This window comes from Seriola lalandi, unplaced genomic scaffold (assembly GCF_002814215.2).
Source record: "Seriola lalandi dorsalis isolate HSWRI2012SDOR001 ecotype SW California unplaced genomic scaffold, Sedor1 jcf7180002054544, whole genome shotgun sequence".
Classification (NCBI taxonomy): Eukaryota; Metazoa; Chordata; class Actinopteri; order Carangiformes; family Carangidae; genus Seriola; species Seriola lalandi.
In genome coordinates this window covers 1,550,784-1,565,224 of record NW_019525097.1, presented here as the reverse complement: position 1 = coordinate 1,565,224, position 14,441 = coordinate 1,550,784, and the positions used below count along the sequence as shown (strand labels likewise).

The window sequence follows — 14,441 nt, the reverse complement described above, 5'->3', positions numbered from 1 at the left end:
TCACAGCAAATCAGCTCTGAACTGCTCACCCCACAGTCGCAGCCTCTGTTCAGCTTAAGCAAAGGGCCAATCTAAACAGACTCTGGCTTCAACTGAAGGAATATTAAAGGAAAGAAAAACTTAAACGAGGGGGAGAAGATTCGTCAAATCGGCTAACAAATTACCACCAAATAAATCTGTTGTAATCTCTGACATTAACACCAGCGGATAGAATTTTTCCAGATGGAAATAACCTGTAATGGCCTGTAATGGTCGATATTAGTACGTCATTAACCTCTATTGATTACTGTTGTGGCTGCGCGCCTGTGTCCTGCTGCTAATGGCTGTTGTATAATGACATTAGATCATAAATGGTCGGCTAAATGTTTTTTAGGATTGTCACCTGGATGTGTGTTAATCCCTCTCATCCTCTTATCAACAGACAAGTACACAGGTGCGGGTCTAATCCCCAAATTAAGGCTCGTGTTTCGTCTGGCAGCAACGCGGCTGTGAATGAGTGTGAAGTCAAAATGACAGCGAGCAGAAGCTGGAGAACATGAATTTCAGTTTCCCAATTTGTCGGGACATGGACAGGCACATGGCCAGCGCTGGTAATGTGATTACTTTTTTCAGTAACAAGGAGTGTAAGGGATTATAATCTGAAATTCAGTGATTACAGTTACTAATTCTAGCAACACTCCATTTACTTTGACATTTTATCATCGTATTTGCTTACTAGGAGTTAATGCTAGATGTTGGGGCTGATATCATTTCTCTTTAACCTCGTGTGGTTTCTCTCCATCCAGATAGTTTTTGTTTTTGTTTTGTTTTTTTTGTCCAGGTTATGCAGGTTTGTAGATGAATGAATCTCTTTTAAGACTCAGTGAATTTTCATGGGAATATTTTCAACTCAATATGAAATCTGCATTTCTCTTCCTCCATTGTGAATGTAGCTGCTTCAAGACTCCACGTATCAACCTGTATCAACATACATTGATTGGGAAAATAGGACAATGGTGTGACCCGTGTTGGGGGAGTTACGCAGAATTGATGTAGGTGTTTTAAAGCACATTGTATTCCAACTTTGCGTGTTGCCCTCGATCAATAAGCCCCAAAGTATCATTCATTAAACATAATCGAGGTAAAAGTTTGAAATAATCGTGATTTCAAGTCGTACCTCTCAGCTCTAACATTTACATTTTGAGTTTTAAACCATCAGTGCGGTTTAGAGTAAATCACCGTCGATGGAGGATGAAGTTCGTCGTTGCGTTTACAAGACGAGACGTTATAATACAGCGCTACGTCTTCAGGGCGGACTGGAGTACTACAGTGACTCGCTATCAGAAAGTGTCGAGACAAGGCCAAGGCTAGCTGGTTAGCATGCTAACTTCTTGTTTTCTGTCTCTGCCGGGAAAAAAACTCACAACACCTAGACACATTACTTTCTCCTTCACCTTCTACCATGATGAATGTGTTTTTACTGACACGCCGCTGTAGTTCCAGGTACCGGTATCTCTCTTTCCTGTAACCCATCAAAGCAAATTCTCTGCTGGACGTCTGTGGTTGCCGGGAGATCGCTGTTGTAATTTCAAAGGGCCTTTATATGTAGTGAATTACATAAGGTGAAATATGGCGAATACAGTTTGGTTTTTATCACGGCTGTAACTGTTGTGTGAAGACACTTTTGTACCCACACATGGTGGTCCGCCCCCCCCCCCCCCCCCCCTTCCACTAATAAATGACAGATAAAAAAAAAAATAACAGCCATGAGTATGTAACACCCCCATTCGAGACCCCACAGACGGGGTCAAACTCACTGGCTGAGAAGCCATCGATCCCGCGCCAGCACAAACAGCAGTGACAGTATTATAGGCGTCTGTGGGGGGGGGGGCTGGCTCTGGGTGGTTGATTCTGAGAAATGGCCGTCAGACTGACTGAGACGTGACTGACGTAAAAACGGTACGAGAGCTGACGAGGACGGGAGGAGGAGGACGGCAGACAGGAAGACAAAAGCGACAGCAGATGAGTCAAAGAGCAAGACAGAAAAAACCCGTAACTCCTCCTGACCACAAATAGTAGCATTCCTGAGACAGGGAGCTGCCACCACTTTGTTTCCATGCCTACGGATGTCCTTCACTTTGGGAATTCCCACAAGAAAACTGTGTGAGTAATTGATGTAATGATGCTGAACAACTTGAACAATAATATGCCATGAGATGTGAAGACATCCACTCCACCTGAGCGTGGTATAAATAAAGTAGCTTCAGAAAGTATTCAGACTAATTCACTTTTTGCACACAAATAGCCATTTATATAATAGCCCACCAATCTACACTCAATAACCCATAATGTAATGTACGCATAAGTATTCGGACCCTTAATAAAGTAATTTGTAGAAGCTCCTTTGGCAGCGATGCTTTTGTGAATACGGGATTTCAGCTTTTTATGTGTTAAGTTTGTTATGCATCGGTATAAATCAAACATGGAGCTGGAGCGCAGAGACGGGGCTAGTCCATTTCAACACGGCATCAGGAGTAGCAGCGCCACTATCTGAAAATCCATATGAAACACATATTCACAGTAGTTAATGTAAATGCAAATTATTTTAACAGGTCCCTGCTCTCACCTTTCTGTGCAGGTCCGGTCAGTGAGGATAATAGAGAAGATGAAGAGGTCAGGGCTTTGTGTGAAAGCAAAACCTGTGCAGGTACCAGCGTGGTGGTTGTGGAGGCAGATGAAGATGAAGACAGAGTTGCAGGAGGCGGTCCACAGACATTATCTGTCTCTTTAGTCCCTGATGTGAGCAGCACCAGCCCCTGGCTCTGGCAGGCCGTGTGGGTTCGGCACTTCAGCGAGCTCGACTCCACGTCTGAAAAAGTCCCCTTGTTGCACGGCTTACAGAGCACATCCTCTGTCTCACTGCCCCGCTTCTTCACCCTGGTCCCCGGAGGGCACAGCGAGTGGGGCTTGCACTCTGTGCCGCCATCCACCGACAGGAAGCTGTTGGGTGGACAAGTGCAGATGCGGTCCTGGGTGGCCGTGCAGGGCGCTTTCTCAATAAGCCCTGCAGTACACGGAGCCCGGCAGCGATGGCATTGCTGGACCCCGTTCTCTCCCCGTGTGAAGGTGCCTTCAGGACAAGGGCTGCACTCCCTCACAGTATCGCTGGAGCAGTGGACGGACACGTAGGTGCCTGCCGGGCACTTGTCGCAGGCCAGCTGGGTGCCCGAGTCGGGGTCGGTGTGTTGATATTGGCGGGGAGACAGCACGAGCTGGTCAGCTGGGCCGATAGTGGTCAAAACCCGGGCTGAGATGTCGACCACCACTGTATATAAGAGCTGAGTGGAGAAGAGAATGTAACAGTCAGGAGACACACCAAACATTTCAAATGCTTTTTAAAGATATACAAGGCAAGATTTTTATCCAACAAGACTGAAGCCTGACCAGCAGCTGGCTGATGTGATGGATGAAGTGATGGATGAAGTGATGGATGAATGCTTAATGCATGTGTTCATATGCCTAAAGGCCACAATACGACCAAAGTCACGAAGGTTCATCCTCTGAGGAACATGAGTATCTGGAGTAAACTGGCTGTCGGTATCTTGTATAAGACGTTAAGCAAACAAAAAAAGAAAAGGGAATTTTAGTGGGGTAGGGTATTTCCAGAGAAAGAGTCAGGAGACCAAAGTCAGTAGATATCCTAGGAGAGGATAATAGCAGATGATTGCAGTAGTTTTAAAGATACTGTATCTGATTCTTAATCAAAGGTGCTGGACAGATTAATGGATGAATGGAGAGACAGACAGATGGAGAGCTGGCTGACAGAGCAACAGACAGAAGGACCAAGAACACAACCTAACTTGGACTCCTGTTCACTCTTCACTCTGTTTGCTCAAATTAAATTTTAATGTTGGGTTTATTAACTCATCAGCTCACAAACTGAGACTCACAAAACGTAAGCGTGAAATCATCAAATCTCAAACGGCTTCCTGCCCAGCAGTGAGCAAGCCTCACAACACGCAGGCAAACGTAGAGTCACCACCGTCACAGCCGGGCCGGCAGACATGAGTGTGCCGTGTGTCAGGTTACGCAGATTCCGGAAAGTCTGAATCTTAAACGCACCTCACGCTGCCATTTAAACTCCCAATGCGTGAAGCTGCTCTCATGAGATTTGTGTTAAAATTCCTCATTCAAAAACCCATTAAACCCAACATCATTTTATTTACTCACCCCCCCCCGACTCACCCTGACCCGCTTAAGTTAAGTGCCCCCACGGTGCGCAACTAAGAACTTAACACAGACACATAACATCACAACATCATAACCCCTCTCACCTCTGCTGGGAAGCCACAGCTCACTGGATTTAGGGGAATAAGGCCCACATGTCTAAACACACACAGACAAAAACACACACACACACACACACACACACACACACACACTGAGTGAGTCATGTCAGATCAGTAGTATCAGGCAGTCTGCCTGGTGGAGGACTGTCTCCAGTAATGCCAGAGGGCTGACAGCACTTTACTAATTACAATGGCAGATTTTCAAACAGGGCGCTGGTTTATAATCCTTTATTCCTCCTGTTTAACAATTAGTTTAAACTGATTAACAATTAGTTTGTCCACAGCAGTGTGCGAAGGTATGTTTTCGCTGACAGCTGTTTGTTGATTTACCACGTATGTAAGACACAGCTGCTCCTGAGGAGTTTCCACAATCAGCAATCACTCAGGCAGAGCTGCGAGAGCTGCGACCACGCGTTGGTTTCACAAGAAAATGACCAAAAAGTGAGTGCAAGAAGAAGAAAAAAAAAAAGGGGGGGGGGGGGGGGGGGGTTCCCCATGGAAGTCAGATGACCATCTAAGGAGCTTCCTCTGGCTTTGGGGCTGCACTTCACAAAAATGTGTTTACATACAGCAGGTGGAACAGTAAAGTCCAACTCCGGCATCTCTGTCCTAATTTCCTGTGTATTTCTGGGGGCCATTGTAGCAGACATAGCAGACTCTGAGCCAAGTCCCAGAAGGAATTCATAGTTTTATGATTGCCAAATCTGATACAGCAGCCTTCTCGAAAAAAGCAAAAATATTGAGAGTCTAATCCCAGAATAAGCACCAGAGAACAGACAGACGGTATCAGGAATGCCTGGTGAGGAGTGGACAGCCGTAACTTCATATAAAATCACCCGCCGTTGTGTCGTGACATAAATGAAAAGCAGCAGGAAGAGGGCTGAGACACATAGCGACATAAGCTACGAGAGAAACCCAGACGAGCGCGGGGCCGGGTCGGACAAAATGTGGCTGTGAATGGAGATTAACCGACTCGTGTGTGTGTGCAAAATAAACAGGGCTGGTGGGTTTGAAGTGATGCCCTGGGGAAGGACGGGACCAGAAATTTGCTGATGACGCATGTGAATGTTTGTCATCCATGATCCAAATCTTCCACTGAACAAACAGCAAACGCTCACAGTCGAACCAGTGTAGAACCAGTTCATCAAGTTTCCCAAGGAAGTGGAGAGATTGGATGGGTCATAAACTGACCGCAAAATGTGCTGTTATTTCAAACGAAGGAGGATAAAAAAAAATACATTTCCCACAAACTCCCCTTAATTAAACAGTTAAAGGAAGACAAACTCGATCCATGATTAGTGCTAATAAGGACAAAGCTGTCCATTCTTCCACCACTCCATTGTCCTTTGACCACACCACCCATTCGGCTCTTTGTGTTCATTCCCAGAACCTCATCCATAAACATCAGAGCATGTTCTCGACGTGCTGTTCATAACTGAGTTGCGTCAGTAACATCAATGCATTCATTCACATCAATGTTCAAAGTGAAAACGTTGGTAGGAAGCGCATGCAGCAGTAAAATGGGAACATTCTGCTTGTTATAGACAATGGATGGTCCCCCCGTGGCTCTTTCTGCTTGTTTGTAGAATTTTATGCCCTGAACATTACCATAATTGAGGTGTATCACTCACTATTTAATTTGAGGCTGTGGAAGGGAAGGTATGCTGGTATTAAACGAGAACTTTCTGATGGTTCAAAGTAAGACGCTCATGCTCTTGCGTGCCAGTACCCACGGTGCTGATTTTGTTTTGTCTCGAAAAGCAGGCTCATTAAAAAAATACCAGGCATCTGCCAAGAGTCAAGAAAAATAAAGCTTCATAACTTATTTTTTTTTGAGTAAACAAAATCATCCTTCCGTGGGTCATTATCAAGCCTGAAACATGCTTCTGCTTATTTCACCATTAGTGTTTGCTAATACATTAGCGTGTTCTGCCAATGTGTCAGGGTATTACAGCAGCTGCAAACCACCGTAACATGCTAACACGTGATTACGCATCATGAAATATGATATATCTTAATGGAGAATGATGCTACATGGACGTGTTGAATATGTGGGAATCAGTGCTAATGTTAGCAAACAATGCTAACTAGCGTCCACTTTCCAATTAGAATACAAACTTAGTATCAGAATTTGCCCTCCCAAATGTTGACTGTTGTACTGGCAGGTTAAATGCTAATGGTTGCTAATGGTTGATTAACACTAAAGTTATGGAAGTTATATGTACACCGCCTCACTGCACCATCAGCTGATTCTAGTCCCACGCACCTCATACTTCACTGCCCAAAGTACAACAATTTAAGTCTTTAAACTGCAACTAATTGCTCTTTAATGACGGAGGCAATTGTTTGGAACTTAATTAAAGAACTTTACTGTTTTGAGTTGTCCTGCTTTATGACACATTGTTTAAGTGGTAAAACACATGCTCACATTGGTTTTTCCTCAGCTTTTATAATTGATTCTGTGATTCTGAAACTGAAAAAATTAGCTATTTTTTGTGGGACTATGAACCTATGGCTCAATATTCAAAACTAGTTCATTTTAATCTGTGTGGACTGAACGTTGAGCTACAGACGGGTGACAAATTCAAGGAGAAACACAAAGTGACAACATGTTGGTTCCAAAATCTCCCACAGGTGTTGGATTGAGATCTGGTGACTGTGAAGGCTATAGCGACTGATTGCTACATGATTACTACACACACACACACACACACACACACACACACACACACACACACACAAATGTCTCAGTCACATCCATTAACTGTTATTTTGCGCAGCATTCATATTCCATTATTATCAATGTCAGTCTGGTAATAAAGAGCTGTACTGTAAGATAGCTCATAGAACATTATCAAACTGACCTCAGCTGACCTGGCTCTGTCAGTGTGTGTGTGTGTGTGTGTGTGTGTGTGTGTGTCTTAATAATATCTCTAAGCATCCCTCCCTCCCAGTCAGATATAAACCACCAGCCTTATGCCGCTGCATTTCCTGTTTGCAATTAGGAAAATAAAATACCCTCAAAGACAAAAAAAAAAAAAAAGCAGAAGAGGAAACAAAGTGCAACACTGGCACAGTGTCAGTACATTCCTGCTTGCACACACACACACACACACACACACACACACACACACACACACACACTGTCTGGAGCCTCCACACAGTCACCTCTTCAGATCAGCAATGCATGAATCAATTTCAGTCTTAGTGCTGGCAGCTTTCCTCTTATTATGCCAACTGTGTCTCTATATCTTGCCGCACTGTCCATAAACTACATCAGCTGCTTGGTGCCCGGCCCAACCAGCCAATCAGAGAGCCAGACAAGGTGATGGGAGAAGAGCAGGGCTGTCATCATCCCCGCTCACTTCCAATCTGACATGTTCAGCTCCCAGCGTGAATCCTCACTTCACCTGTTCACCTGCACAGTTAAAGGGACACTCCACCCATCTAACAAATGAAGATCAACTAGTCATAGTTAGCTCCTGTTCAGCCTGTGAAAGTGTTTGTGTGATCTATTCTGCGGCTCTGGAGGAGTTTTGTCAAGCCTAGAAAAATAACCCTGATGATGTCATGATGATGTCATTTGGGTTATCTTGAGCTTGAGGACGGCTAATTCATAAAGACATACAGCCTGTGTTACAAACCAAACACATGGACGTTTAATGGGGCAGAGAGACTCTTATGAAGACTCACTATTAAGCTGCATTATAGGGAAAGAAGAATCCACAGCTTATGGAGCTTAACCCACAGCAGGAACTAATGCTACTTCATGTCACGTCAGAATATTGTTAATGGCGTATAGTATTTTAACCCTTACGTGACCATTTTGAGCTGTCTAATGTTCATATCTACCATCCATCCAGTGCAGCCTGGACACAGCATGACAGACAGGATTTCTCTGCCTCTGCTGCCCACTATGTCAAATGTGCAGAATGCAGCTTTTTCACTGGATGCAGCTACAGATATTGTGGAGTAACTTACCTTACACATTACTATGTTGTCAAAGCTTCCACCCAATATCATAATCTCAACTTTAAAACTAGCAACATTACAGAAATGAGTAAGGATCTATTGATGAAAAGCTACCGCAATCTAATCTTAGGGAGTTTCATGTTGCTGTGTGTCGAGGTTTAAGCCGTGGAGGAGATAGCAGAGGGGCCTTTCAGCTGATGTCTCACTGACAGTAAAAGACAGAACAGAGGGTGAAGGCAGAGATCTGAGGGAGGAGTCGTCAGTCAGGCAGCTCTTGTTTACATCATATAGGCACCAGAGTGGCACCACTGCACCACTGCAGAGCAGGTTCCTGTTGCTGAGCTTGCCCACACACACACACATATACACACACACACACACACACACACACACACACACACACACTCACACACAAGTAACTCAATGAAACAAACACCTAAACCCCCCACCCCCACCCCAAGTTTGTGAGTCTGACCAGAACACCCTGTAATTCTACCTCCAGCAGCAGCAGCAGCCAGCAGGCCGGTTCACAGACACACCCAAGACCCCATTCTCCTGCAGGCACTGGAGCAGAAGTACAACCGATAGGTCAAATCTTTTTTTAGGTCACAGATGGTTGACCCTAAACCTCTTCTTACTTCCTGGTTTTTTTTTGTCTAGGAGCGTAAACCGTCAGTCATGTGCACATTTCTTGGCATGTGATTGGGCCCACGGCTGCAGACATAACTCATCAGGTGGTGTTTGCATTGACTGACATGGAACTACATGGCCATGCACGTGTGTGTGTTTGTGAAAGAGAGTCTGATGGAGGGGTGACAATAGTGTGTTATTGTATTGCGCTCTCTCGCTCCTCTTTCTGTTATGTGCATGTTTAAACATTACTGCGTTACTGGTGCCGCATCTCGACTGTGGCGTTGTTAAAGTTTCTGGGGGGACGTTATGAATCCTGGATTTACTTTCAACTATTACAAGCATATTTTCCAAAGTGCTGACACCACAATATTCACATTTCAGTCATTTTTTAGTGAAGCCTGGGTAGAGTTGAGGTTGGACGAACAAACAGCAACCACCACGACTGAATGTAGCAGGCTGATACGCCTGTCAATCAAGCTAACATGACTCAAATTATTACGTAATAAATCGAATGAATTGTAAAATTATACACATTAGTACACATTAGTAGAAATACACTCTCAAAAGCCAGTTGAGCTGTGTAATGGCTTTGTATTGAGATGAGAAGTTGGGAGGGTTTTCCCATTGGTTTCAATACAAGCACCGTTTTCTTGACGCTAGTGGCCATTAAGGGAACTGCAGATTTAACAGTCACTCCACTGATTTTACCATTTCTGTTGTCATGGAGACTACTCCTCAGCCAGCTAAAACAGTTGTATAATGTCTTTTGTTTGATTTGTCATGTCTGAGAAAATAACCTTGATGATGTCATCATTATCTCAGCAGAAAATGTATTCTTTATCATTTAAATAATGGAAAGTATTACAAGCTGGGAGTGTGAAGATTAAAATTTTGGGCATTTACCAGACAGGGAGAGGGATCCGCTATCAAGTTGCACTATGGGAAATGTAGGATCCTGAATTTTTGGAGATTGACCTATACTCAGGAGTAAAAGTCGTCTTTCAGCAGTTAGTTTCAGTAGTTTTGTATTTTGCTGTAACACCTTGCCAGGATGGCTGCTGCTTGGGTTCTGTCAGTGCGGTTGTTTTTCTGCAAAATAAAACCACATTTCCCATAAAAACCCAAGTTTTCTCTTTACCTTTTTTTTCTAAAGAGGATACCGGAAGTGTTTTATTGGTAAATGCTTCAGTGCATGCTGCTGTAAAACTGCTGTAGGATTTTTTTTTTAATTATTATTATTATTTTAAAGTTTATACACATAGCTCGAAATGAATATAGTAGTTTTAGAACTGTTTTCAGCAAATTTAACCAATGTCTAAAACTTCAGCCTGGAGCATAGAGTCTCTAAGCCTCCACACAAAGGACAAATGAACCCACACACCTGAAACTTGATATGGAAGCATCTTTGAGTGTTTATACATTTCTTAACAACATCCTAAAATAAGCAGTCGGTGTGCACGTGGACACACAGGCTTGCGTGCTGCCACATAAAGCCTGTCAACGTCAGGGCAGAGCTGTCTGTCTGCAAGACGTATGACTTGAAGACTTCGCAGCACAGCCACAAACGGAGCACAGTCTCATCCTGTGACAAGACTTGTGATTAATGCCTAGCAACAAAGTGAACCACAGAGCAGGAAGTGGACTGTGGTCAAACAGCAGTTTCAGACCAATATTGTGATTCTTGATCTAAATTCTGAGGGTTTTAAGGAATAACTTCGTTAACTGTGTATGCATGACAGGAAACAATCGAGTTACTGTTTAGGTGTGTGTGTGTGTGTGTGTGTGTGTGTGTGTGTGTGTGTGTGTTGGAGCACGTGTTACATAATGAGGTGTGTGCATACAAACAATTGAATGTGGGTGGGATGTTTGCGTTTCAGTGTGTGTGTGTATGTGTGTGTGTATGTGTGTGTGTGTGTGTGTGTGTGTGTGTGGCACGAGTCATTACGCTGTAATTACTATCCAATTAAAAGAGGGCCCACCACAAACAACAAACACACACATGCATTGAAACACACACTGGCAGACAAAATACACACATGCACTCCTACACTTATTCACTTCGCCCCAGCACACACACATGCATACACACATGCACACACACACACACACACGCCAGCAGGCAGCGTGGCAGCACCTGTTGCAGTGTGTCCTCATGTCTTCCTGCACTGCAGTCGCAGCTCATTTCATCTCACAGAGAGAGACTCTGTTTGGACTCAGTCACGCTGAATTTATCACTGACAATAGCCAGAGATGATTGTTTGTGTAGATGTTTGAGTTTTCTGCTAATGAGTGAAGCAGCAGAAGAACTGAGCTCGTTCTTTGTGAAAGTAAAACATTCAAACACCGGTTCTCTGTAGGCTTGGGCTCACGGTTCGGAAACACGCCTTTTATTGGGTTTTTGTAAAGAAATGATGTGTTGTTTAAAAGCAGATAGATGAAATAGAAGGAAACAGACTGAACACTGGCAGCGATTTGATTTATATCACTGAAGTTACTTTGGGTTTTCATGCTGCAGTGCACTAAATTTATGATCTCTTCTTACTGGACAACAAGCGTTCCCTTTTAACCTTACTCATATCTTCTAAGTGTATGACTGTGATTCAGATACACTTTGGCTTAACATTAATTTGTTTAAGTAGTTTTTGGAGATTTGCCACGAGACAGCTGGGAAACAAGCTGGAAAACTGAAGATGGAGGTTAATTCTTCCAAGATTAGTGCAAGCTTACAAGTACACGCTGAAATGTACAGCAGCCTGAGTGCATCTGTTTCCCCAGCAAACGTTTTGACTTGGCACAGTGGGAAAAACATTCATTCAACATTCATTCTCTATGTAAAAAGAAAAAAAACCTTAAATCCTCATGCACATAGATCACAAAGTTTACATCATGCAGACCCTGGCATGCAGCTGCAGCCATGTTGATGTGCTTTTGTAGATACATATGGTCTGTACATGCAGTTGGAGCTGCTATAAATATTGGGCTGCATGCAGACAGACCCTCTCTATAAATGGATATATGGGTATGACAAAATGTGTTCTGCATTGACCCATGAATACAGTTGCAGCCAATCATATGCTGCAGTTAAGTCCTCCCAAGAAGCCTAGACCCTCTTATTTTGTTCCATTTGAAAAAATAAATGTCTCAGACCGAAGCTCAAGGCTTTATACAAGGAACTCGATCTGTAAGCCAGTGCTTTTTTGGGACTCTCCAGGTTCAGGTCTGGTAGCAGAACTCTACAAGTTAATATGGTCCAAAAACAGACGTGGACCAGTTCTGTTTGTACTACTTGTTCACACAATATACATTTGCTTTCTAAGTTGTATTTCTTAAGTATTTCTTATTTGCTATTTTCAGAAGGTTTTTAAAAAAAAATAAAAAATAAAGTCCTGAGAAAATAGTAGAAATGAATGTGTGGATTACAAAAAGTTATATTAATCCCCACACAACTAAGCCCTTATCATCCTGAAGAAAAGCTTTGTTGATACAGCAAGTTTCACAATGAATTCACATCCAGTCCTTCACTCAAAAAGATAATGAACGTCCAATTTTCTTCCATTATTCTGTCTTAACACCAAACTCACTGACAATCCTCATTTGACACAGCAGACAGACTTCCCCCTCTGTTTACAGGAGTCTGAATCACCTAAGCTCAACTGCAGCCTTCCTGCTTTGTGAGGAGACAAAGGGAAAGTCTTTGTCCATGAGCCTCATCTGACTCACTGAGCATGGTGGGACCATGAGCTCCAGCAGCTACTGACACAACTACAGTCAACATATCAGTGTCCTAACAAAGGGGCACCAGAGTGACATCATGATTACTGGCATGAAAACATCCACCCATCCAACCATGACACTTAAAAGTACGATGACAATAATAAAATATCCTCAGGGCCTCATTTTTAATGACTCGATAAACCCATGTAACTGTATTATCTTTCCTTTCATGTCTCTTTGTTTACTTGTAAAATCAAAGTATGTCTTTGTTGTGACAGATAAGACTCCATGACTGACATGAGTGTAATGGGGTAAACAATAGACAGCTGAGTCCCATTTCTTTCTTCATCCTTCCACCTAAACTCTTTTGTGCTGTTCATCCACAATAAATGACTTACACACTGATCAGATGTTAAATCATAAGAAGAAAAAATGTCTTTCTAGGTTTAATTTTTACAGTTAAACATTTTAAATAGTTGATTTGAAGTTCAGAATTGGGAAGAAGAAAAAAAAAAAAACAGGCACTGGCCCTTTAAATGAAAAACCTGCTGGAGGAGTCCTTAGAATAAATAACAAAACAATCAAATGTAACGCACTCACCACTGCGGACACACACGTGGCAGGCATCGTCCTGATTTAGAAAGTACAGGTGAAGAGGATCACGCGGACGTCCTAGTCCAAGTTGTCTGCTGGAGAAACACTTCTCATCTCTAGATGTTTCTCATCGTCATCATCCTCCTCCTCAGCTCTACCGGAGGAGAGAAGCTGAGCCCGGCTGTGATGCAGCGTCAGTCTCAACTGCAGTGTTTTATAGTCTGTGTCTCCAGGTGGACCGGTTTCAGATAGTACGGGATGAGGGCTTGGTTCAGAAAGAACGCTGTGGTAATTCCCATAGCGATAATGGATGAGGGCCACACTTGGATCGCCGCCTCGCCCCGTCCAGGCTCGTCAGTGTGCAGTGCGGCTCTCCGTCCGCGCTGCAGAGCACCACAGACACTGCCGCGGTGACGTAGACGCGGGGAGGCGGGAGCTAGACGCGGCTCAGCCAACCGCAGCCCGCAGAGAGCCACGCACGTGTGTCGAACCCCGACTGTGTAGTGGGAGGGGGGGACATGTGTCTTGCAGGTGAACCCAGGTTGAGGCCCACGAATGACATGTCCTTGATGGAGGCTTTAGGACAGCGCTTTAATACTGAACTGCACACACATCCAAATGGAGCTGTGTGGGATTTGGGAGGGTAGTGCTGCGGGAAAAAAAGTGCTCTCAACACCAATCACTCATACAGAACATATGGACATATGGATATCCGCTGTATTTAACCACGTTTTACAGCTGGGATCTGTAAACTCAGCCTAAATGGTAGTAATGTGTCGTTTTGTGTAGCAGACCTCTGAATGTAATCAGCTCAAAATCATGTTTATGAGAAGTTATTATAAAAACAGGAGCGGTCATAAGGCATCAAGGTGAGCTTTTACAGAGTGATCTGCACAGAACATAAGAGTTAAAACCTTATAAGTAGACTATAATGGATTTTTTAAATCTCTGCACTCAGTTATTTTCATTCCATTTGTTGCATTTTAACTCGTCTAAACAAAAATCTAACTTTATGTTGGCACATAGATCTACAAGTTACAGTTTTTGTTTTCCATGTAATCATCATAACCCTTTTATATTTGAGACCTTTGTATTGATGATTACAGTCGAAGCTCAGATATAAGCCGGATATCCTCAGAAATAATAAGTCTAAGTTCTAAAAAGACAATTCTGAAATTTTTGATATAGCTTTCTGTAAGT

General features: G+C 43.4%; 1 protein-coding gene across 1 annotated transcript in view; it reads right to left on the bottom strand.

Moving 5' to 3' along the window:
* Positions 1-13,619, bottom strand: part of tnfrsf21 (tumor necrosis factor receptor superfamily, member 21) — a 41,852-nt gene extending 28,233 nt beyond the window's left edge. Inside the window, exons 1-2 of the mRNA XM_023415035.2 lie at positions 13,248-13,619; positions 2,606-3,317 (exon numbers count right to left, since the gene is read on the bottom strand). Of these exons, the coding sequence (XP_023270803.1) occupies positions 2,606-3,317; positions 13,248-13,274 (739 nt within the window). The 5' untranslated portion in view covers positions 13,275-13,619. The remainder of the gene's footprint in view (positions 1-2,605; positions 3,318-13,247) is intronic.
* Between the last annotated feature and the right edge of the window lie 822 nt (positions 13,620-14,441).